Source organism: Hydra vulgaris, chromosome 13 (genome assembly GCF_038396675.1).
Source record: "Hydra vulgaris chromosome 13, alternate assembly HydraT2T_AEP".
Lineage (NCBI taxonomy): Eukaryota > Metazoa > Cnidaria > Hydrozoa > Anthoathecata > Hydridae > Hydra > Hydra vulgaris.
Genome location: NC_088932.1, coordinates 32,853,915 through 32,880,349, shown reverse-complemented (window position 1 = coordinate 32,880,349; position 26,435 = coordinate 32,853,915). Strand labels below are relative to the sequence as shown.

Sequence of the window (26,435 nt, the reverse complement as noted above, 5' to 3'; positions counted from 1 at the left end):
TCAAAAATTTATATATAGATAATAAGAAATTTATATATAAAGAAAAACTACATTAGTATTTTGTAGGATATCAATTACAATCAAGTACAACTTGGTATCTATGAGGCATAGTGTGATTTGTAGAGTTGATGCCTTTTATTTGATGATCAACATGTTCCCATAAATGTTCAATGGGATTTAAGTCAGGTGATTGAGATGCACATTCAAAACATTCAATTTATTCTTTATAAAAAACTCTTGAACAAACCTAGCTGTATGTTTAGGATTGTTATTCTGCTGATATGTTCATCTTTAATGCATTTTATCTTTTGCAAGTAAATCTTTTTGAGGTAAAATAGTGTTCTTACATAAACCTTAGCCAATTACTTGACCCATATTCCCAGTAAATCTATGGAGTGGACTAACACCATCCTGACTAAAACATCTCTAAACCATTACATTACCTCCTCCATGTTTTATGCAGGTAGAAGATATTTAGGATCACACCTTATACCTAATAGACGCTGAGAATAACTGATTCCATCTGATCTGAACAGCGTAAACTTGCTTTCATCACTAATTAGAATCTTTGACCATTGTCAACAACTCCAATTTAGATGCACTGATGCAAACTTTTTTCTGGTGTTTTGGCTTTTTAATGAAATCAATGTTTTCTTAGCTTGGGCATTTTACAAATAATTTAGCATGACATAATTGTTGTTTTGTAGCAGAAATACTACAAACCATTCTATAGAAATGTCTCATATCTACATTTGTATTGACAGATGTCAAAGAAAGATTTTCATTGCCATCAGAAGATTTTTTCCTGATAATGTTATGATCTTCCTGATTGTGATCTTCCTGATTGCTTTTGATTTTTTGTAGATACAATGAGTTCTTATTTCTACATAACTTGTCCAACAGCAGACTTACTGACTCCATATGATCTTAAGATCAATTTTTTCACTAGAGATGAAATATATTTCTTGAACCTCAATCACTTATAAATAAAGTTTTATAAAATAATTTTCACCTAGTATTTACAATATGAACAAATGAGCAATTTTGTGGGAAAATGTACAAAGCTTTATTTTGTCTGCAAATTTTAGAACCCATCTAAAATAGTTATTTTTTAAGTCATATAAAAATAAAAGATGTTAATTAAATAATCAATATTTGTTGAAAACATAATAGTAAACAAGAAAATCTTTAGTGAAGTATTTGCTGAAATATCAGTAAAATTCAACTTTTTTTTAACTTATCTGCAAATATTTTAGACATTTTAGAGAAATATTTTAGTATCAATATTATCTATAGCTACATCAATAATTTCATATATAATATTTCAGTTCATGCTATTAGCATGAACTGAAATATTACTTATATAGAAAGATTAATTTTTCATGTGTGTATGTATAAAAATGAGATAAGTAAATTAAGCAAACAAGATACATTCAGGAAAACCATTATTTTTAATGAAATTTTTGTAATTGAGGCAACACATTAAAATAAGGCATTAAGGCATGGTTGTCTTATTTTCATAAAGTTTTCTAAACCTTTCAAAGTAGGCCACAGATGTCATCGTACACCAGCAGAATGCAACATATTTTGAAGTGTCATAGAAAGGGCAAATCTTACTCATACATCAAAATTTTCGGATGTTCAACAAAAATGATTTCAATTGCCATAAACTATAAATTATAAAAAATAAGACTTTCATGTAGGAACTGTTAAAATTTGTTAAAGCCAAATTATTTTTATTGAAAAAGCAAATCAAAGATGATCTTAAACTAAAAGTGAGTATATAGATGTATATAGATACTATATATGTATATACTACTGCATATAGATGCTTAAGAGAGAACATGTTGATATTCTCAATAATGTCATGCTTCCTTATCCTAATAAAAATATGCTGATAAAATGGGTCTTCCAACAAGACAACATCCCAAATCATACAAGTTTCAGGGTGAAGAGGTGGTTTTAGGTCAATTGGGTTGAGGTTACAGAGTCACCCAACCTTAACCCTATGGAAAATTTATGATAAGAAGTTTTTAAAGTACCTGCTGCTAATTTAACTAATGCTCAGCAGATATGGAAAGTTGTTCCACAATGTCTAGATTAATAAATTCATAGGTGTTGAAGCCGTTATTCAAAACAAAAATTTTGTAACGAAATACTAAAGGTAAGTATTATTCTATAATACTTATTTTTTATCTTTTATATATTACAACAAGAAAAATTGTTCTTTTTTTCATTTTCAAATACCACTGCTATTTCAATGGCCTTTTTTTGATACTATTGCTTTGTTTCTAAAATAAAGTATAAAGTTGATGTTTTCACTCAATTTGATCAAAATAAAAGTAAGAAGATTTTTTTGGTACAAAATATATTTTCAAGAAACTATGGTCCTAGTTGTTAGTCTAATTACATTATTATTACATAAATGTAATAATAATGTAATAATAAATAAATGAACTTTTTTTTTATTTACTAATTGTTTTACTAAGAGCTTAGCATAATTTAATAAATGTTTGCGCTCTTTTCTTTGCCGCATTCTGAATCCTGGAGCAATAAGCTTTTTCCTTGTAAAAAGACTTTTGTGATACCCCTTTACACTTAAACTTCCATCTATCTTGTTCAATAAAAAAAAAAAAACTGTTGAATGAGGAAGTTGAAGCAGAATTACCTCCATGTTCAATAGCTGAAGTAATACAGTATGGTATTATTTTTTGTGTGATAAGCCTTACACTACTATCTTTCTATTACCAAAGATCTCAAATTTAAACAGACCTATAACCTTTTAAAAAATTTTCGAACCATTATGCTGCTTAACTCACAGAAATTTTTTAATCAACTCTGATCAGAAAAAAGAAATTTACTATTTTATACAACATCTTACAATGTTTTGTAAGCTCGAACATGACAAAATGTTAAACTTCATCAAAGTTTCTATGAACACACTGGAAACAAGAATTTTATAGTTTTGGGTTTGCAATAATTTCAAATTACTGCAAATGCAAAACTGCATTTGCAGTTTTGCATTTGCAGTAATTTGAAAGTCAGTAAAATTATTTGAATCAAAAATATTAAAATTTTTTAATTTTTGTTTTGACATAAATTTTATAAACTTTTAAATTTTTATTTTTTTTTAATTACATTTTTGATCTTTTATATTGAAGTAGTTTTATGTGTTTATTTTTACTACTATTGTTGTTTAATAATAATTTGATAATATTTTCCAAAGTTTTACAGAATAAGTGCATCAATGCATACATAAGTTGACTGATATAGCCGTAGTCAGAGTGTAGTACAGACATTGATTGACCTAGTAGCATATATAGAAAAATGGAGTCTATGACTTATTTAATTTTAAAAACTCTAATCTTAAACAAACTTTGTTTTTTCATTTTTTTATTTTTTTGATTCATGATTTTGTTTTCTCCAAAATATTTTGAATTTTTTTTTTTTCTATTAATTTCTAAAAATTAAAAATTTAATATTATTTACAAACTAGAAAAATTTAAAATAACATTTAAAAATACACACACACACAAAAAAAAAAAACACATCAATTCTTCAGAAAAAGATGAAAATGTACCTTTTAAAGTCTCATTATGGTTCTCATCTTTGCATTCCACTGAACAAATTGGAGCAGTAACTCCATTAACTAATAACAAACACAAAAATTATTATAAAAACAAAAACATACTAAATCATAAACTATACTAACTTTACGGTATACTTTACCGTGTACTTAGCATACTAAAAGTTAATATACGGTTTAGTATACCTACTTACTTTTTTTTGTGAATTTTTTTTGGACTAACTTGATAATTTAATAATTTATTATTAAAATATTATTATATTATCTTAATGAATTAAATTGCTATACCATATTTATTGTAAGACTTATCTCATGAATAAAGTGTTTTTATTTTTAATAGATTTTTCAATGTTGCAAGACAGCAACCCTTTGATAAGTGGTTACTAATTTTGATCAAAGTCTTCAATCTTTTTATTTATATTGTGAGAACGTGTAACCAATGGTTAACAATATGATAAAACACACAAACAAAAACATTGAATAAAAAACAAAGATATTCATTTTTTATTTAATGCTTTTGTTTTTACAAACTTGTATTACATTTTTCTCCCCAAAAAATTTTGTTAACAGTATACTTTACTGTATACTATAGAGTAAACTATATACTGTATACTATAGGGTAATTCTTAATTCTTAGTATACCATATACTAGCGATTTCAAATGGTACTGTGTATATGGTTATGTCTGCAAGAGGGTATTTCATCCTTAATTTTATATATCTGATTTTAATGAGCTCAGATATAAATTTTTTTTATTATCTCTGCTCATTTTAAAAATTGTTAAAATTAATTATTAATAATGTAATTAACACTCGTACAAAGAAACTATTTAAACAAATACTTAATAATAAGAAGACAATCATTTTATGAAACGCTACTACAAAAATTACTAGCGTGACATAAAACAAGACTTTACTATTCTTTTGACCACCAAAAAAGGATCCTATTATAGAAAATTTTAAACTTATCTATAAATTATTCATACATTTATTACATTTACAGAAAATAAATAAAAAGATTTAAAGAAAAAAAAAAGTGACAGCTAAAAGAAAAATGTTCTCAGTTAAACGCAGCAATTATTATATAATTTTATATTATTATAAAAATAATATATTTAACATTTTTATTGAAACAATAATAAAACAAAAACTTCAATCATTTATGAAATAGAGGTTTTTTAACCACCAGTAAAATAAAAGTAATTTAAATAAGTGAAGCAAAAAAAAAATATATATATATATATAGTTTACATCATTTATTCGTCAACAAAGCAAATTAAAGTAGCATGTCATATAGAATAAAACTACTTTAAATGCTTATTTGAATCAGTTTTTTTTAAAAGGTTGAGTTAGCTCAAAACTTCTTAAGCAAATTAGCACTTTTAAAAAACTCTGATTTATTTAAAATCTAAATGGTTTGATGAAACTTTAGTATATGCATTTTCCAAATTAAATCATGATTACTTGTTATTTTTTTTCCAACAGGTCAAACATAACCGGCAAGAATTTATTTTGAGGGGTCAAAATAGCAATTTTAGTAGTTTCAGGCAGTCGTTGACCATTAACTGGCCATTATTTTCAATGCTGTGTGTGTATATATATATATATATATATATATATATATATATATATATATATATATATATATATATATATATATATATATATATATATATTATTGATAATATAAAAATATGGCGTCCAGAACTGCGTTTTTACATATTGACCATCATCTAAATTCATACCTCCATTTTTAGGTCCGCATTTGTTGAACTGAATTTCAATTGCCTCTCAAACTTTTCTTTCAAATTTTTTGGGTTCTACTTTTAACATCTTTACTTGATCCCATTTTATACTACATGAACAATTAATTTTATGATGCCCAATTGCAGATTGTTCTAATTTTTCTTCAAAAACATTTTTTTGGTGTTGTTTTGTTCTTGTTGCTATTTTCATTTTTGTTTCGCCGACGTATTTTTGTTCACACTCGCATTCTATTAGGTATACTTCGGGATGGCTATTTGATGGTAGCTTTGTTTTGTTGCATGAAGTTAGCAAAGATTTAAGATTTGAAGTAGATTTTAAGACTGTCCTGTAACCTGTAACCAATTGGGCATAATAAAATTAATTGTTCATGTAGTATAAAAATGGGATCAAGTAAAGATGTTAAAAGTAGAACCCAAAAAATTTGTCATCAGGTAATGAAAAAAACGTTACAAAATAACATAAAAACAACTGTTTAAAAAAGAAGACATTAAAAAGCATAAAATATAAAAACCAATCAAATAATAGTCGTCAGTTAAATTTTTGTCAAAATTGGTCCCCAAGTTTTTGTTTTCACATTATTCCCGTCATCTCTATATAGAACAGTTTGCCCAATACCTTGTGTCAAATTCTTGCTTTATTTATCTCCAGGGATTCTCTAACTTTTCTTATCCTGTATTCTGGAATGAGTACCAAGGTTTTAGGATATAATGAGTACCAAGGTATTAGATTTTGTTGACCACAATATGTCAACAAAATCTAAAATATATTTAAAAAAATAGTTATACGCTGCTTTTTTTATTAAAATCAATTTATATATATATATATATATATATATATATATATATATATATATATATATATATATATATATATATATATATATACATATGCATGCATATATATATATATATATATATATATATATACATACATATATATACATATATATGTATGTATATATATATATATATATATATATATACATATATATATACATATATATATATGTACATATATATATATATATATATATATATATATATATTATATATATATATATATATATATATATATATATATATATATATATATACGGGCAATTGCGGGAAAAAGAGGGGGAAAAAAAAGCAAAAAAGTTATGAAAACACATAATAAACTCTGTAACGCTTTTTTTTAGTTATTTAAAAATACTTTTAAGCAAAAAAGTTATTTAAAAAAATCATTCTATTATGTCATAGCATGGTTTTAAAGTTGTAAGAATGTGTTTTGACGCTTATTTACAGTCCTGTTGTGTTGTGTTAAAAATCGCATTGTATATCCATAATTGAGAACTTTGATAATGTTATAGTGCATTTTTTTTAACATAATATACATGGTTTTTAATAATCATTTATACTTTTTTTTTTTTACATCATTATTGCATCACTTTATTTGTTGTTTTAAGCATTTGATTTTTTGTTATGACAGCCACAACAAAAAAAAACATAAAAATGCTTATAAAACTTCAAGTAAAAACTATGAAATTTAGCATATAATAACATCATGTTTTTACCATGCCATTTGTTGCATTAAGTCTGACAAAGTTGTTTTGTTCAGAAGTGGTAAAAAGTGCTACGATCATCATGCTACATAGAGTTTTTTAAAATACTTTAAAACTTTAATGCTGTAACTTTTACATGCTAAAAATAATAGTATTTCACATTTCTGGAAAGTTTCAAGTCATTTCCATTTTTGGTTTATTTTTAATAGCCTAAAGAGTATCAAATGATACGACCACCACTCTCACAAAATTGCCCAAATATATATATATATATATATATATATATATATATATATATATATATATATATATATATATATATATATATATATATATATATATATATATGTATATATATATATATATATATATTTATATATATATATATATATATATATATATATATATATATATATATATATATATATATATATATATATATATATATAACACACATAACAACTTTTGAAAGTCAAATTAAAACCATTTATTTTTAAAAACATTAACAAAAATATAAATGACAATAGTATACCAATATTAGCAACCATAGGAACAACATGCACATCAGCATTATTAGAGTATGCAGATCCGACCGGGTTTGTTACTTTGCAATAGTATTTACCTTCCATGGCCATGGTAATGTTATTTAATTTCAAAGTAGAAAGACATTGGCCTTTTAGACAGTTGTTTGAATGAAACCATTGATAACAAGGCTTCGGAAATCCAGTCGCTTGACAATATAAAGTTATTGAACCACCAACTTGAACCACTTCTGAAGAAGGATGCATTGTTATAGTTACATGTTCTATGAAAAAAAAAACTCATTTCACATATATGAAAGTATCTATATATTTATGTATCTGTGTGTATAACTACAAGCATATGCGTTATATAAGTATATGTAGATTTGAATTAAAATTTCAATTAAAAGATTTGTAGAAGTGAATTGTGATATGCACAATTCACTTCTACAAAAATATTGCACGCTAGCAATGGCACTTGTAAAAACAGTTGTAAAAGCTTTATTGTAAAAACAAAGAAACAAAAAAAGTTGTAAGATATACACAAATTGCAGCAGAAAAATGCATTAAACATAAAAAAAATTTAAACAAACCAAAAAGAAGAATAGCAAATTAGTAAATTAAAGCTTGGGGAAGGGTTATATATCCTGCTAACTTCAAGGAGTTATAGAATCTATAATATTTAAAACTAATTTTGACAATTTATAACATTAACCGCTGTTATAGCATCACAGTATTCACTGCAACAAGGTATAAATTGTAGTTACAGTAAATATATATTATTATTATATATTACCTATATTATCAAACTAATTAAATTTATTACAGAAATTCTGTAAAAATTAGAAACAAAAACTAGTAATTTTTATGGTGCTAGCTCTTCTGATCCTCATATTACAGACTTATAATGATGTAGCAAGATTTTTTTTAAATTGAGAGACATAAATGATGTTAAAGACAAAAATGTTATTATTCAAAGAACACTTTGTAATTTTTAAGAAACAATCAATTGCAATTCCAAATGAGTTGTGGTATCAGAAAAAAGTTTGATTGTTAAACTCTTTAGATTTTATAACAATGTTATTTCTTGGAATGGAAATAAAATTGAACATTTGACCAAAAAGTTGCTGGAAAAAAAAAAGAAAAATTGTTTGATCTGCTAGCAATGTAACTGCAAGCTTGAAGCTCATCCCTGTGATGACAGGAATATCAAATGCTTAGATTGTTCAAATGTGCCTTCATCTTGCTTTCCTGATTCATATAATTTGCAATCCTTTAAGTTATCTGTCAATCGTTATCTTGCTCTACAATCTTCATCTTTTTTCTTCCAGTAACTTCCAACTCTAATTAGTGGTTGCTTGCAGCGTTGTTGGAAGCCAAGATGTTTAAAAAAAAAAAAACTCCCCTAACTAAAACCCAAAGGTGATGAATGTACACTCACTGCACTAATGGCTAAATAAATCAGTAGATATATATGCTGGCTCTATGGCTACACATTTTAGCCTGTATATGTTCACTCTGCCATGCCTATGGCTTATCGAATAAGTTGATGTATATTCACTTACTGTGCTTATTCCTAAATAATTCAGTTAATAAATGCGCATAATAAATGTTACGCAGATTTAAGTTATTTATTAACTGAATTATTTAACTATTTATTAACCACCATGTCTTTTATAATATTATTATTTATTATTATTTATATATTAGCAACAATTAGTTAATAAAACATATTTAGAAAATAACAAAAAAAGACTCTGAAGAATATGATTGACCACTGCACCACACAATATTGTAACTCAATAAGTTAATAAAGTTTAAATAAAATGAATTTGTTTTGACACATAATATCTTTTAAGTATTTAACGCGCTTTAAAATGAAATAACTTCCGCATGATTAATACACAAGCGTTACATTAACGTTACACTATCAGGGAATCAGTAAACAACGACATGAATAAATATATATATATATATATATATATATATATATATATATATATATATATATATATATATATTTATAATAATAATAATAATAATAATACATATCAATGCTGAAATAGAGATAACCCACCCATGCAGAACCTTGGTTTTTGCAGCCATTGCAACAAATATAGCAAATAACCATACAACCGAAGCCGATGCTTGAGGAGGACAACTACAAAACACCAAACAAACATTTTATTGTGAATGCAACTGTCAATAACACCACTATGAATGTAGCTGTTGGTAATCATATCTGGCTGATAAAATAGCCTTAAATGAGTCTAATAATATTGCATTGGTATCTTCAGTTTTCAAGGTATTCCACAATTTTGTTAGTAAAGAAATTAAATCCAGAAATTGCTGGGCAATTTGTTACCAGTTCAATATTCAATTTATGTCCTTGCCTACATGTATGAATCCCAGGTTTATTAATTACTGGAAATGTAAAATTTGACCACTGAATTTTCTTACACCCTTGAAAAATTTTATACATTTAGATTAAGTTGCAATGCTGTTATCTTAAATCCAAACTGGTTAAATTCAAACATTTAAGGCGTTCTTTGTATGATAAACTTTTTATTTTTGAAGGGATCCTTATTGTGCGCCATCTACTATATGTATAATATAATTGTACATTAAATTCTGTTTGCTGATGTGCATAACTTTGCATTTGTTGATGTTTAAATCTCAATAATCATAAAGCAGTTTTTACATCACTAATGATAAACATTGTATCAAATTATTTACTTCAGTTATTACCCTTAAATCATCAGGATAAAATTTTGAATTATTTAAAATGATTTCATTCAAATCACTAATGAAAATGATAAAAAAAAATTGGCTCTAGCAGGGAACCTTGTGGAACACCACTCAAGACCATCACCCAAATTGATATAAAATTACCCATAAGAACCCGCTGTTTACCTGAACATAAAAAATCTGCAATCCATTTTAATAATTTGCCTTTTATACCAAAAGTTTATAATTTTAAAAATAATTTCTGATGTCAAAGGTCTTAGCAAATTCTTAAAATATAATATTCACAAACGAATTTCAGGATAAATAATATATAATTAAGTTCATATATTCAACAAAATTGGTGACACATGATTTATGTTTTAAAATCCTATGTTAATTCTAGTTCAAAAACTTTTCACATCTAAAAAGTTAAGTATGCAGCCTTTTATAATGGATTCCATGACCTTACATACAATAGAGGTTAAAGATAGGGGTCTAAAACTCTCTGAAATCAATCTACTACACTTCTTAAATAACAGAGTTATATTTGCAGCTTTTTTAAAATATGAGACAGTTTTGAATTATTGAACAATACATTTAACAGAATGTTTAACAGTCTTGAAAAACTGGACGCGCATTATTTTAATACGTATCCGTGCACATTATCTACACTAATACTCTTGTAAAGATCTAATTTTAATAATTGTTCATACAAGTTTGACTCATTAAAGGTTGGTATTGGACAGTCTTTATGTTTGAATAAGAAAACTTGGTATTTTGTTGTTTCCTTGTAAAAATACTGATTTAAATAGATTATTAAACTGATTGACAATATCAAACTTGTTAATTAAGGACTCAGTAGTAATAATAATAACAATATTATTATTATTATTATTATTACTATTATCAATAAAATTTTGAAATCTTTTAGAAACTTTTATTGGTTTCAAAAATTTACTAAAAATCGCTTTTTAGTATTTCTACATAGATTCATGGAAAACAGCAATTATAAAAAATTTTGATAATTTATAAAAAATTGTAAAAAGCTCTGGAAAATTTGATGAAGCTTATACTTAATAGGTTTTAATTTGTAACTATTATTGATTATATTTAAGCGGTTGTTAATATAAATTACTGTGAATTGTTAATTGATATAAACTTATGTAAACTTTTTGTAATTAAAGGAGTTGAGGTGAGTTTGAGGAGTTGTATTGAAACTTCTTGGTGTGTTTATTGACAGAAAAAAAAGTAACCATGCTGACAAACAAGCAAAACTAACTAAATGAGGTAAATAGATAAATGGATAAAAAAAGAAAAGCTTTTTTGTTTAGTAGAGAATGAAGGATATAGGAAGATGAACATGGATCATAGAATAAACAACTAAAAATTTTAACCAGTTATTATAAACCAGTCATAATATTAAAAAACATTAAAAGTATACTTACCATGAGTTTTTATAAGAAGCAATGCTTCTTGGTTATCAATAGCTTCAAGGTAAGCTGCAAGCTCAGCCACTTCCATTAGTTGAAACCCTAAATCTTTTAATAATTCATATGATGGGCTGCCCCCCATTCTTAAACTTTGACGCTCAAACATTGAGATCTAATGAAGAAGTAAAATAAACATTTTAATGCAATTTTATAGATAATATATCTCAGGTATATAAACAATTTATATTCTTTTTATTCATTTTTTCATCAGATTTTAATTTTTTTTAATTTTTATTTATTTTTTAAAACATCTTTGCTTCCAACAACGCTGCAAGCAACCACTAATTAGAGTTGGAAGTTACTGGAATAGAAAAGATGAAGATTGTAGAGCAAGATAACGATTGACAGATGACTTAAAGGATTGCAAATTATATGAATCAGGAAAGCAAGACGGAGGCAAATTCCAAAGAACTGATGTTCGAGGAAAAAAACTAGAGAAATAAGAGTTTTTGGAGCACTTAGGAACAGTCACAGAAAAAGGATGAGACTTAATTGAATGACGAGTAACACGAGAATGAATTTTAGTAGATGGCACAAGAGACAGCTGCTCTAAAGATAGCTCTTTAGAGCAGTGCCCATTAAAGTATTTGTAGAAATGAAAAAGAGAAGCAACACTACGATGATGTGATAATGGTTGGAGGTTGGCTGTAAGAGCAGGGTTAACTATGTTTACAATGCGTTTTTGTACCTTGTCTAAAAGAGAAAGTGCATCATTAGAAGATCTGCCCCAGATATGGCAACAGTATTCCATACAAGGCTGGATTTGAGATTTATAGAGATAGAGAATAGAATCAAGAGTAAGAAAGTGTCAAGCTCAATAAAGAGATGCAATCTTTACAGATGCTAATTTTGCAACAGATTTGATATATGGTTTCCAAGAAAGATCAGAAGTAAGAGCTAATCCTAAAAGACAAAGAGTGGATAACTCATCGAGTACATTACCGTTCATAAATATAGAAAGATCTAACTTATTGCAATAACAATTGGCTGAAAAAAAATTGAGTTTTATCTGAATTGAAGTTCACCAGCCACTGTGAGCCCCATGCTGTAGCAGAAGTGAAATCCTTTAAATTTTAATTTAAATAAAGCATTATTTTATACATGAATAAGTGCCTAAAAATTTATATATTTAAATCAAAATGGTAATATTTATTTTAAATTTTCTTAAATATTTTAATGCCAGAGTAGACACTGTAGAATATTTGCCTTAGTTGAATATTTTAAAAGCATAAAAAATAAATATATCAATTTACAATAACGCTTAAGAAAAATATAATAATTCTTATGTTTTCAATGTACCACCATAAAAAAATTTTAATAGGGCGAACACCATAGAAGTATAACTGTGTGTTAATGTTAGCATTTGTGTCATATATTCATGCCTACTAGCAATCATCAACAATGAAGTATCTTTACTTATTGCTACCTTTTAGTATTTTATTGCTGAAGATTTCCAGATAACTTAAACATTTTTATTTAATTTTTAAATTATAAATATTAAACTTTTAAAACAAAACTAAAATTACAACAACTTTAACTATTTTATAAGTTAACTGGAAATATGTGTATTTGTGTAAATGTGTGTAAGTGTGTGTGTGTGTGTTTGAGTGTTATTTAAACATCCTTTTTACCTGCGCAGGCGTGTATTTATTATCTGGCATTTGAGCAATCAATGCCTTCCAATCTCTATTACCAGGGATATCAAGTAAGGCAGCTATATCTCTCAAAATTCTGTATGGCAATTTTCTAATTTGGGTATTTGGATTAATTTGATTATCCATTATATGCTATTTATATCAATTAATAATACAAACTTTTTAACTAAGTACGATAAATTTTGATCAAAAAGAATATTTGTATCATATATATTCAGATTAACCAAACGTTTTATTTAAAAATCAATTAGAGTCTCTTTTTAAAATCTTCATGTTTTTTGAAATGAACACTTTGCTTTAGTTTCGGTTTCGTAAAAATAAAAATCCTCGTGCGTTAATATTTTTGAGGGGGAACTAGCAGCGGTTTTCGCAAACGAATATGAGCATTATTTTTACACGGAAACGCGAAAGGAAATGGGAAAAGTGATCATGTTAGCGGACAAATTAATACTTATACTATGCATGCTCACGTGACATTTTATTTTCTTTCCTTTTTCGTTCCCGTAGAAAAACGGATGAGTGAGAAATGACTTTAACACTTTAAAAGTAATGTTGTTTTATATGTTGCTGTACAGACTTTAATACTGCAAGCCTTTGAAAAAGAATTAATTTTATATAAATAAAAAGCTAATAACTGCATTGAAGCAATTTTTAGAAAGTAAAAATTAAGAGTTAGTAACCAAAGTAACAAATATTGCAGCAGAAGGCTAAAAGTATTATAGCGTCTGTATGATATTTTATTGACTACGACATGTTTCCGTTAAATAATCAGATCTGCGAATTATGAAAAGACGAAAAAAATTAAAATGATAAATTTTGCGGTATCATAATATATAAATATTTGTAGCGAAAAAACCCAGACCGAAGATTCTTTTTTATAAAAAAAAAAATCTTCTTAAAATCACAATCACATGTCTAAATTTTAATAAGGTTTTACATAAATACGTTTTTTAGGTGAAATGAACGTTATAGTTTAACAATATGATCTGTTCTGATTGTTTATTGGCAATTTTTCTTAATTATATACTCTTTCTTGGTCGGAATTCTAGTATTTTTTTTTTAAATTAATAGAAGTATTGTATTTTGACAACTATATATAGTTAATATACGTAAGAACCGATTAGAACTAGGATCAATAGTAAATTCAAAAAAAAAGTAGGATCAAAAAAAAAAAAGTTAGGAACTTTTTGAAAAGATTATAACTAAATTCATGTTAACGCCGATGAGCGGAATTGATCTAAAGAATGGTGTTCTTTAGATTCACTATTACGGGTAGTAAAAGGTTTCGAAAATTAAATAAAAATAAAAAGAAAAGTTTCTTTAAGTATTAAAAAAAACCTAATGCAAAAAAAAATTATACCCTCTAAAGCTTTTGCTTGGACATAATACGCTGATCAAACCATGCTAATTCCAAATAAAAGAATGCGAATAATTAGTAAATTGCCTTAACTACACCGAGTACACAGCCTTCGGGTGTAATATCTAAATTAGGTTATGTTAAAACTTGAGTTTAAATTGATAAAATAAAATGGTTGAGAGAAAAGAAGACAATTCGGACAATAAACAACTGAACAAGAAATAGGCTTTATAAATAAATGAAGACAAAAATTGCACTAGAAAAAGGTTTTAAAGAAGAATGAAGATTTAAAGATAAGAAAGAAACCGTAAGAATTTTTTAAATATATATATAAGAAGCTCCAAAGTAATAGGAGGAAAGACTTAGAAAAAATTGCCGTTCAATGTTAGAAGCTAGAAAATGTCCGAAATACGGAGACGAGAATTCGTCTAGCTACAAACTTTTTCGGTTCCATAAAAAGCTTTTCAAGCTTCCACTATTTCTCAAAAAAATTGACCTTTGACAAAGTTTTCAGAACCGACCTTCAAGGCGAAAGCTCATAAAAAAAGATACTGCTATTAGAAGTATTGCAATATAAAATGACCAAAATATTCGAACAAGTAATTTTATATTTCAGAAAATTGGGCTAGACCATATTTTAGAATCAAACTAAAACAAAGTTATCATTAGTATTTTACACAAAAAAAATTTTCTTTAATGTTTTTATTATATATTTTTTTTATTTGCTCAAGTTTGAATAAAAAGAAAAATGTATAAAAATGGCAAAACTATCTACCGTAATATCAGTAAATAAAAAAAATAAAAAAAATAAAAAGTGCGGCCGTGGCGCAATGGTTAGAACGCTTGCTTTTTAAGCAGGAGATCCAGGTTCGAAACAAGCTCTGGAATATTTTCGCGTCACGGTAAGGAAGGAGGCGTAAACTTCCTGGTTAAATGCACTTCCGCGGTGCTCTATGACAAGACCGTTAGGACTTCTTGGGGCACCTAAAATGGCACCTAAAAACTAACCAGCTTTAAAATTGTAATTCCGTGTTCCAAGTCGGCTCTTTACATATATGCATCATTGGTAAAGAAGGAGGCGTAAACTTTCTGGTTAAATGTTATTCCGCAGTGCTCTATAATAAGACCGTTAGGACTTCTTGAAGCACTTAAATAATGATTGAACGAACTGATGTGATGATTTGATATTATGGCTACACAACAGCTAACAAGACATTTGATATTTGGTGAAAGCTGTAGTGTCACAAAAACTTGAAGTTACAAGGAGATTTTTACCACTAAAAGAAAGACAAAATGGTTGTGACAAAGATAAATACAAAATTGTTGCTCAAGAAGTTGTGGTGGACTGTGGAGCAAGGCTTCAATTCCAACATTGCAGACTCAATCTGTGGTGAACCGTGTTGACTTCTTAACTACTGTGCCGCTCAAAATCCTGTTATAAACGTTACGCTGATTTCCAGAAGAACTTGGAGCCCTTGTTTGATATTACGTCATGTAAATGCTTGATATTTTACAATGAATCTACTAAGCAAGTGACTGTTTCCAGCAAGTATCCTAGAGAGTCAAAAGTCCCATCAATGGAACAATTATTCTTACTGGATCAAAGAAATTCTCGTCGTATGTTTATTCAGAGAGTATAACACTGATATTAATGAATATCAGTCTTATACTCTCTTAATCTATGTAACAATTAAACTGCGTACTATATTGATATTCTGTCCGATTTAATATTTGCATCTCAAAATTTTATTAAAATTTCTTGTTAATTTTAAATAACCTGCCTATTAGACGTAATTTGCTTCCTGTACTTTCAAACATCATGCAAACATTTTCAAACAAACAAACAAAACAAAAATCATTTTCAGAAAATCTAAAAGGCGATCTTCCGCTCAGAAAATATATATAAAGTTCTAATATAATTACGGTTGTCAGACGTCCGGCAAAAGGAGGATATGTCCTTCTTTTTGATTCTTTGTCCTATGTCCGGCAGGCGGAGCTGAAAACATTAAAAATGTACGGCTTTTTTAATATTTTCAGTTTTTAAATTTTTTTAATATGCTTTCTTACTTTTAAATTATAATTCCATTTTAAACCTACCTATTCTTACAACTGTATAATTTTTAAAGTTTTTTTTGAGGTTCTATTTTTTCAAAGTACTTGAGAAAATGTAAATTCTCAGGCACTATGAAAAGTTAGTATTAATGGTTTGCTAAAGGGCGCAACGAAAAGTGTACGATTTGTGATAACTACTTGTCTGTCGCTAACAATGTAGCTACTAACTTAAAGCGTAATGTAAACAGCCATAAAAACCGAATCAAAGTGTCGGCGTTATCGAATAAGTTGACGTCCTTTTTTCATCCTAAAACTCAAAGATATTGCAGAAAGCCCACGCAACTGAAGCAACTTTGGCATTTCATATAACGTTTTCTAATATAACAATAACGAATATTATTATTTTTGCTTATTTACATCTGGTTTCAGTACCGTGGCTCGAACGGCGTAGGAGTTTCGCCCCCCCCTCATTTGAAAAAGGCTATTAGCGCCCCAGAATATTAAATACCTTTTGTTGTACAGTATAACTTTATTTTTTTTTTTTTTAGATTATTAACCTCCCGAAGGCCCGAGGGGGGCCACTACAGTCGAGGAGGCTAATCATTTTTTTGTGATTTTTATTTTTATTTTTTATTTTTTTATTTTTTAGTTGTTATTCGTGGTGCAACCCTCTCTCAACTCTTTAACTCCGAAACACGAACCTTGCCGAGCAAAGCCGCTGCGCGGAGAAACTAAGTTGAGCGCGGTACTTCCAGGGTTCGTGGTAAGAGTCGAACTCCGAACCTCTCGCTTACAAAGCGAGCGCTTTTACCACCAATAATTTTTTTAAAATTTTTTATAAGAAACCTATTGTAGAACATGTAGAATGACTTTATTTCTATAGCATTTATTTTCTTGAGATAAACTTAAAATCTGCGAAAACCTTTGATTTTCTCAATACTGCATTTTATTGCAAAAAATGAAGTATTTATTGGAATACAAGTGAGGTTTTTACACATCACAATTCGATTGTCAAATCGAATAATGCTATTATCAACATTTTTTTCGAATTATTTGCAGCATTCTATAATTAAAACTAATTTAAAAAGGTTTGCTTTAGTTATTATTAGCTATTGTTTTCAAATTTTTTCTTGATCATAACTCCCCCCCACTCTTTTTTTTCAATCGAAGAAACCTCAGACCTCCTCCCCTCCCTCCCCAATATCAAAATTGTGGTTACGGCTCTGCACTCCATAGTCATACATGTTTTTTTAATAAGAAAGTAAACCAATTCAAATATGTTAAGCCGTTTTTTGATTAGACCTTTACACCAAAAATGTTCTAAAAATTATTTTTCCTGTTTATTAGGTACAAAAATTAATTTAATTTACGCTTGGTTTTATTTATTATTATTGGTTTTGATTTTTTATTTGTTTGTTTATTTTATTTAGGTGTCACTCCAATGACTAGTTAACAGTATGAGTGACACCTAACCTATTTTTTTAAAATTATAAAAAGCTTGTAATTTTTTCATTTTTAGTTGAATTAATGTATAGATAGACCTATTATTGCGATAGAATGTATAGATAGAATTATTATTGCGGCTTTTTAGTTGCAACTGAACACCAAATTTTTTTATCCAATTTACCGGTTCTCGGTTTAAATGTCGAGCGTTAAACATGTTTATTGGATACGATATGGCACATGAACTAATTTTAAATTCAATATGACGCTTTTATATTCTAATTTTTTCAAGTTTCTATTATTATTATTATTATAGTTTTAGCGATAAAAGAGTTTAATATTCTATATTAAACTATATTAAATATATATTATAGTTTTATGTAGTACAATTTTAACTTAGACATAAATAATTCATGGAGTATTTATAAAATCACATATTTTTAGTTAGGTAATCAATTTCAAAAAGTTTGTTTAAACTTAAAAAGAAAGTTTAATAAACTTTATTTCGTTTTATTAGGTTCTACTTAATGACTTAACATTGAATTTTTAGTATAATTTATATGATATAACACTTTGCTAATAATATATGATAATGCTATAACTCTAATACATTTATGTTGAGGTTTTATATTTGATCCATCTCAAAATTTATAAAATTTTTATCCAAGTTTTCAAGATAAATTTTTTTCCACTTAAATGTCTAAAATGGTTTTTTTCTATAAAAGCGTAATGCAAAGTTTCAAAAATAAGATAGGAGGGCTCTAAAATGGTTACAAACTAATTAAAGATATGTCACCTAAAACATGCTACCAGTAATAATAAAACTCAAGCAAAAAACTATAAATAAAATAACTAAAATACAAAATAAAAAAATAATAACAGTAAAAATACAAAAAACTTTCGTCAGATAGTAAGAAAGAAGTTGAAATAAAAAAAGAAGTTGAAATAAAAATAATAAAAACTATATAGTCCCCTAAATATAGTGTTAGCAATTATTAGGCAAAAAAAAGTAAAATTATTAGGCAAAAAAAAGTAAAAAGGGTAAATTTTAATAAAACTGCTTTTTAACTTAATTTGCATAATTGACTTAATTAAAATAAATACTGACTTATTTAAAATTGAGAGAAGGAAATTGACTAATATTTATAACAAAATATTAAAATAATAAGAATTCAACCATAATCAGAGTACTTTAATAATTAAAAACATAAAAAAGAAACTGACAACATAAATTAAAAATTAGAAAAAGAAATTTAGGAAATTTAATCTATTAGACATTAAATAAGCTTCACTTTTTTTTGCAATAAGAAATCTTTGTCCTTGTTTTGGCATTAAACTAATTCTATATTACAGGCAAGGCTCTTTAGCCACCATTAGTTCAATTTCAGACAAGGCTCTTTAGCCACCAAAAATTCAATTTTTTTTTTAGTATGCATCTATGCATCTACTCATCAAATAGTTTCAAAAATCACAATATTCAGAGCGGACTTTTTCTCAAAAATTACATATATCTTATATATATGTATATATATATATACATATATATATATATATATATATATATATATATATATATATATATATATATATATATATATATATATATATATATATATAATATTTAGATATAATATTTAGATATAATATTTAGATATAATTGTTGGACTCTTAAAAAAGCAAATCTTTGTTGGTTATGTTATAAATAATAAATATATAATGCTAAGCTTATTTTTTTTACTATCTTAGACAATCTGGATATATACTAGATTATATATAAAACAATAAATGCATGCATCCAGAACTGAATTGTTATAATTTGACTTTAACTTTAGATCTTCCTATATTAATGAATGGTAATGTACTTGATGAGCCATCTACCTTTCGTCTTCTAGGAATAACTCTTACTTCCGTTTTTTCTTGGAAACCATATATCAAATCTATTGCAAAATTAGCATCTGCCAAGGTTGCATCTCTTTATAGGGCTTGCCAATTTCTTACTCTGTATTCTATTCCTAATCTCTATAAATGTCGAATTTATCCTTGTATGGAATACTCTTTGTATATCTAGATCAGATCTTCAAATGATGCCCTTTCTCTTTTAGGCAAGGTGCGAAAACTAATTGTAAACATAGTTGGATCTGCTCTTGCAGCCAACCTTCAACCATTGTTACATCTTCATAATGTTGGTTCTCTTTCTCTTTTCTATAAATACTATAACGGGCGCTGCTCTAAAGAGCTAGCACCTTTTGTGCCATCTACTAAAATTTATTCTTGCATTACTCATTATTTAATTAAGTCTCTTTTTTTTACTGTGACATTTCCTAAGTGCTACAAAAACTCTTATTTGTCTATCTATTGTCTATTTAGAACATCTGATTTTTTGGAATTTGCTCCCTTCATATTGTTTTCTTGATTCATATAATTAGCAATCTTTCAAGTCATCTGTTATTTGTTATCTTGCTATATAAATTTCATCTTTTCTCTTCAAGTAACTTCCAACTCTTATAGTGGTTGCTTGCAGTCTTGTTGGAATAGATGTTTAAGAATTTATTTTTTTATTTATGAATAAGTTATCTTTAAAATGAATCTTACAAATGTTACTTGGAAGGTTATTAATGGATTTATAGTAAGATTTTTTATTTTAATTAGTAATAACTTTCATTATTACAGCTAGCAAATTTTTTTTATAGATTATGAGTAAGGTATCTTTAAAATGAATCTTACAAAGGTTACTGGGAAGGTTAATAATGGATTTATAGTAAGATTTTTTATTTTAATTAGTAATAACTTTCATTATAAAATTATAATTCCCTAAACAATAAACAATTGTATATCTATAATATTTATATATATATATATATATATATATATATATATATATATATATATATATATATATATATATATATATGTATATATATATATATATATATATGTATATATATATATATATATGAATGTATATATATATATATATATATATATATGTATATATATATATATATATATATATATATATATATATATATATATATATACATATATACATTGAGGAAAGTAATTAAATTTTATTGTTTTTTAAAAAACCACAAAAATCCAAAGTTAATTGCTTAGAATGTTTTTTTCGGTGTTTTAACTGTATTTATTATTTAATTTTATTATTTTTATTAATTTTTTTTCATTTTTATTTTATCAAATGCTTTATTTGGATATTAGTGCAGCGGAATGTACTTATATCAACCAACTTAAATAGATGATACAAGTAGTGCCTACATCAGCGCTCCCTGTAGTTTTAAGTTAGACAGGCAATTAAAAAAAATCTTTTCTAATATTTTTAAACATTTCCCAATCTTCTATGTTAACTCTTTTAAAAAAATATAATATATTGAGATTTTTTTGTAAAAAAAATGTACTAAGCAATGGTATAAATATATGTATGTATATATATATATATATATATATATATATATATATATATATATATATATATATATATATATATATATATATATGTATATATATATATATATGTATATATATATATATATATATATATATATATATATATATGTATGTATGTATGTATGTATGTATGTATGTATGTATGTATGTATGTATGTATGTATGTATGTATGTATGTATGTATGTATGTATGTATGTATGTATGTATGTATGTATGTATATATATATATATATATATATGTATATATATATATATATATATATATATATGTATATATATATATATATATATATATATATATATATATATATATATATATATATATATATTATATATGTTAGACCCATGCCAAGCTTTGATATTTTGAATCTAATTGAATCAGAAAAATGATTCACGATTCGATTCAAAAAATCTTCATTTACTTGAATCAAATCAAGGTAGTTTCATTATAAACTATTTGGTAATCAAGGTAGTTTCATTGTAAATTATTTGTTAATCAAGGTAAGTTTAGTACAAACTTTCCAACATTAACTTTTTACACATTTTATTATTAATACATTTTATTATTTTAATAATTATACTGCATAAAATATACAACTCCTATTTTCATGCTTGTATTTACAAGCATGAAAATAGGAGTTTTTAGAGTGAGCAATTAAAAAGGAAATTTTATAGTGAGCAATTAAATTGAGAAAACATTGATTTATAAATTGGCTTTTAATTACTTAAACTATTTTTGATTTCTAGTTTTCTACATATTACGGCATAAGTTATCATTTTTGATGTAAAACATACGAAACCACTTTAGATGTACAAAATTCTAGCACAACTTCACATCTATGTAACATAACTAGAGGCATTTGGTCCACAAAAGACTTTTTTTAACGCTTAAAAGATGTTTGCAAAATATCTTTTTTGAACCAAAGTTAAGTATATTCATGCTGAGGTGAAATCAGAATGTTTTGCAAAAAAGTTGGGTAATAAAAACTCATACTTGTTAAGGGAATCATATTTGGAAATATAAACATCTAAAAATATTAACTGATTTTGATATTCACACCTATATTGGATGGCTTTATCTTGTGAATTAAAGTTGTTAAAAGAGAATTCCCATTATCTAAACTGGAAAATTCAGCATGACTATCAATAATGTAATGTTGATTAGATTTTGGTACATCTACTATTCTCTACCATGCTCAGTTGCCTCAGATGCATCCCACTTACCTTTTAAATATTTTTTTTGATGTTCAATGCATCTTGTAAAAATTTTCTTTTTTGTTTCTCCAATATATATAATGCTACAACAGCATGTGAGTTTGTTGACACCAGGATTACTACTTGGAATTAATTTTGACTTGTTGTTGTATAAGATATTTTTTAACACAAGTGTAATAAAAATGTATATGTGTAGTAAAAATTATTCTGACAGTGTAAGGTATTTATATGTATATATGTATGAATATATGTATGTGTGTGTGTGTGCGTATATATATATATATATAAATTAGTAGAAAATCACTTAACAAAAATATTTTTTCCATTTAACACTGTGTTTCATCATTAAAGACTCATCAGAAATCTATATATATATATATATATATATATATATATATATATATATATATATATATATATATATATATATATATATATATATAGATCTATAGTTTGTTGGCTTTGGGAAGAGCGGAAGGAAAAAAGTGATTCTTACGCCAACACATATGTCACTTTTAATTACTTTTGACTTTCGTCCAACATTTTTGTGTTGGACGAAAGTCAAAACCATTAATTTAATTACAAATTAATTGTTATATAAAAAAACCACAAAAACGCAAATTTAATTGACCAGAATGTTTTTAAAAACCTTCTAAATGTTTTTAAAACATTCTGAATGTTTTTAACAATATAAACAATATTTTTATTTTTATTTTTTTTAATAAAATGTTTTTATTTTTATTTTTTTTACTGTAAATCATGCGCGGAGTGTTGCTACATCGACTATCTTATAGCCTGACTCGCAAGGGAGTGCTGCTACATCGACTGACAAATAGCCTGACTCGCAAGGGAGTGCTGCTACATCGACTGACAAATAGCCTGACTCGCAAGGGAGTGCTGCTACATCGACTGACAAATAACCTGACTCGCAAGGGAGTGCTGCTACATCGACTGAGGGTTTGGTTGGGGCAGGCGGTCTATCATTATTAAAAAAAAAATTCCGGTCTTGCATTTTAATTTTTACTTTTTGTCAACAAAATATGGAAAAAACCTTTCGGACAACATCTAAGGGTTCTATATATATATATATATATATATATATATATATATATATATATATATATATATATATATATATATATATATATATATATATATATATATATATATATAAATATATATATATATATAAATATATATATATATATATATATATATATATATATATATATATATATATATATATATATATATATATTTATATATATATATATATTTATATATATATATATATATATATATATATATATATATATATATATATATATATATATATATATATATAAGGGTGTTAGCTAGCCCAATGGTGCCGTGTATAACGCGGAATTCCAAATGGGCTTAAAATTCCCAAAAGTCAACGAACTTTTTTTTTTGGAGTGTTTTTTTGAGTATTTTAGGACCTATTCTAGAAAATTCCCAACATTTTCTAGAACAACAAAAATAAAAATTCCCAATACGGCAAAAACGCGGTATAAAATTTATTTCTGGCTAACGCCCTGTGTATATATATATATATATATATATATATATATATATATATATATATATATATATATATATATATATATATATATATACAATAATATATTCAAGATAAAATGTCAAACAAAATAAAATTAAAACAAAAGTATAGGTACAAATATATTTTTTATTAAATTGTGTAATATAATACAAGTTTTATTAAAATCATTTAAATTTATAACTATAGATAGAGGTTTAATTAATATTTAGTGTGACCACCTTTATTTACAATAACAACTTGGAGTCTTTTATTTATACTTTTATACAGATTTTACAATAAATGTGATGGGGATATTATTCCATTCTACTTTTAGAACATTCCAAAGCTCATTTACATTCTATGGCAACCTTTCCATCTTCTTTCTGTCTTAGTAGTCCCAAACATGTTCGATTATATTTAAATCAGGGCTCTGGGGAGGCCAAGGCATGGTTTGAAGCACTCCCTTCTTTTCCAGATTTGACAAGTAATTTTTAACTAATTTGCAAGTATGTTTGAGATCGTTATCCTGTTGTAGGATAAAATAATCCCCGATCTGTTGTCATTTAGAAGGCACAGTATGATTATGTAAAAAATTGTTATATTTTTCACCTGCAAGCTTTTCTATTATTCTAACATATTTCTGTTATTCTATCATATTTTATTGAAATACACCTCCAAACTTGAATATTCCCTCCACCATGTTTGATAGTTGATGCTAGACATGACTCCTTCAATGCCTCTCTCTTTCTTCGCCTAACATACTGACGTCTATTCATCCGAAATGTTTGAAATTTAGATTCGTCTGTAAACAATACCTTGTCCCATCGATTTTTCTGCCACTCTTTGTGCTCTCTGGCAAACTTTAATCTTTTTTTTTTTTACCTTTGCGTAGTAAAGGTTTTTAATAGCTACACAGCCTTTTAATTCAGATTTTATTAAAGATTGTTGCACAGTAGATGCACAGTAGATGTAGCTCCACTAACTCTTTTAAGATCTTGAACGAGTTCTACGCTTGTTCTACGGTGAGCCAAGGCGTACGATTTCACGCTGTAATATGACCATGCAAATACTCTTTGATTTTGAAACTTGACCACAGCTATTAATATATTTTGTAAATTTGTATACATTTTAAAAATGCAATGTAAAAATTAACTTAACTATAAAGAAACTTGAAAAAAAACTTATCGTAAAAAAAGCAAATAAATCTCAGTAAAAAAAATAATGAAAAATAAAATAAAAATAACTTAACTAAAACTAAAATAAAAAAAATAAAATTAAAACTTAGTTAAAGTGAGTAATAAGCTATAACATAACATTATCTAAATTACGTTTGGAATAAATACTTTTGAATTGTTTATCTTTTCTAATGTTTTTATAATATAATATTATGCAAAACCCTTTTTGAATGAAGTAACAACTTATATCTAACAATTGTTTAATAAAAGCGCACATTTAAAAGTTTTTTTTTTATTTAAAGACTTATATAATCAAAAATGCATACTTTTATAAATATAAAATAATACATATGATATTCATTAATGTTTTTTGAAAAAATCATCAGCAGTGGTTTGTTACTTTATTTAAATGCATTTTAATAATATAAAAGCATAAGTAAAGATCAAAGTTATTTAATTTAAATGGCTTTCAAAAAAGTTTTTCTATTTTTTTCTTCTTAACAAATCTTTTTCCTTTTCAAGTGAATCAACTTTAATGACTCTTATATAAAGTTTATTAAAGAGACCATCGCTAATTAAAGTCTAAATTATCTGAGTTGTTGTTTAAAACTTTATGCGATAATATATGCGGGACAAGCCAATATTTAGTAGTTGCTCTAAATTAGCTTGTACTCTGGACAGAAATGTTTTCACTTAGAATAGCACCTCCCTCGTTATACAAAGGTATAAAAGATAACTATAAATTAGGTTTGTATACTTTGGCTTGGTCTTCCAACCCAAAAGATCTAAGAGTAACAGTGAACTGTTACTCTTAGAATAAAAAACATTTATAATCTCTTTCTTCAAGCTAACTCTAGAGCATACCTAATATTGAAATGTTTTAA

The 26,435-nt window shown here is 26.1% G+C and overlaps 2 protein-coding genes across 4 annotated transcripts in view; one reads left to right on the top strand and one right to left on the bottom strand.

Moving 5' to 3' along the window:
- Positions 1–13,640, bottom strand: part of LOC105846316 (mucosa-associated lymphoid tissue lymphoma translocation protein 1) — a 60,205-nt gene extending 46,565 nt beyond the window's left edge. Inside the window, exons 1-4 of one of the 2 annotated variants that reach the window (XM_065816429.1) lie at positions 13,262–13,640; positions 11,586–11,742; positions 7,425–7,697; positions 3,581–3,649 (exon numbers count right to left, since the gene is read on the bottom strand). In XM_065816429.1, the coding sequence (XP_065672501.1) occupies positions 3,581–3,649; positions 7,425–7,697; positions 11,586–11,742; positions 13,262–13,411 (649 nt within the window). In that variant the 5' untranslated portion in view covers positions 13,412–13,640. The remainder of the gene's footprint in view (positions 1–3,580; positions 3,650–7,424; positions 7,698–11,585; positions 11,743–13,261) is intronic. The other variant, XM_065816430.1, reaches the window with a different exon arrangement.
- Positions 13,641–18,526: 4,886 nt separating this feature from the next.
- LOC100208059 (dynein intermediate chain 2, ciliary) overlaps positions 18,527–26,435 on the top strand; it is a 75,483-nt gene continuing 67,574 nt past the window's right edge. The window contains exons 1-2 of one of the 2 annotated variants that reach the window (XM_065816883.1): positions 18,527–18,585; positions 20,828–20,895. In XM_065816883.1, the coding sequence (XP_065672955.1) occupies positions 20,851–20,895 (45 nt within the window). In that variant the 5' untranslated portion in view covers positions 18,527–18,585; positions 20,828–20,850. Of the gene's footprint in view, positions 18,586–20,693; positions 20,764–20,827; positions 20,896–26,435 lie in introns of those variants that run through there. The other variant, XM_065816884.1, reaches the window with a different exon arrangement.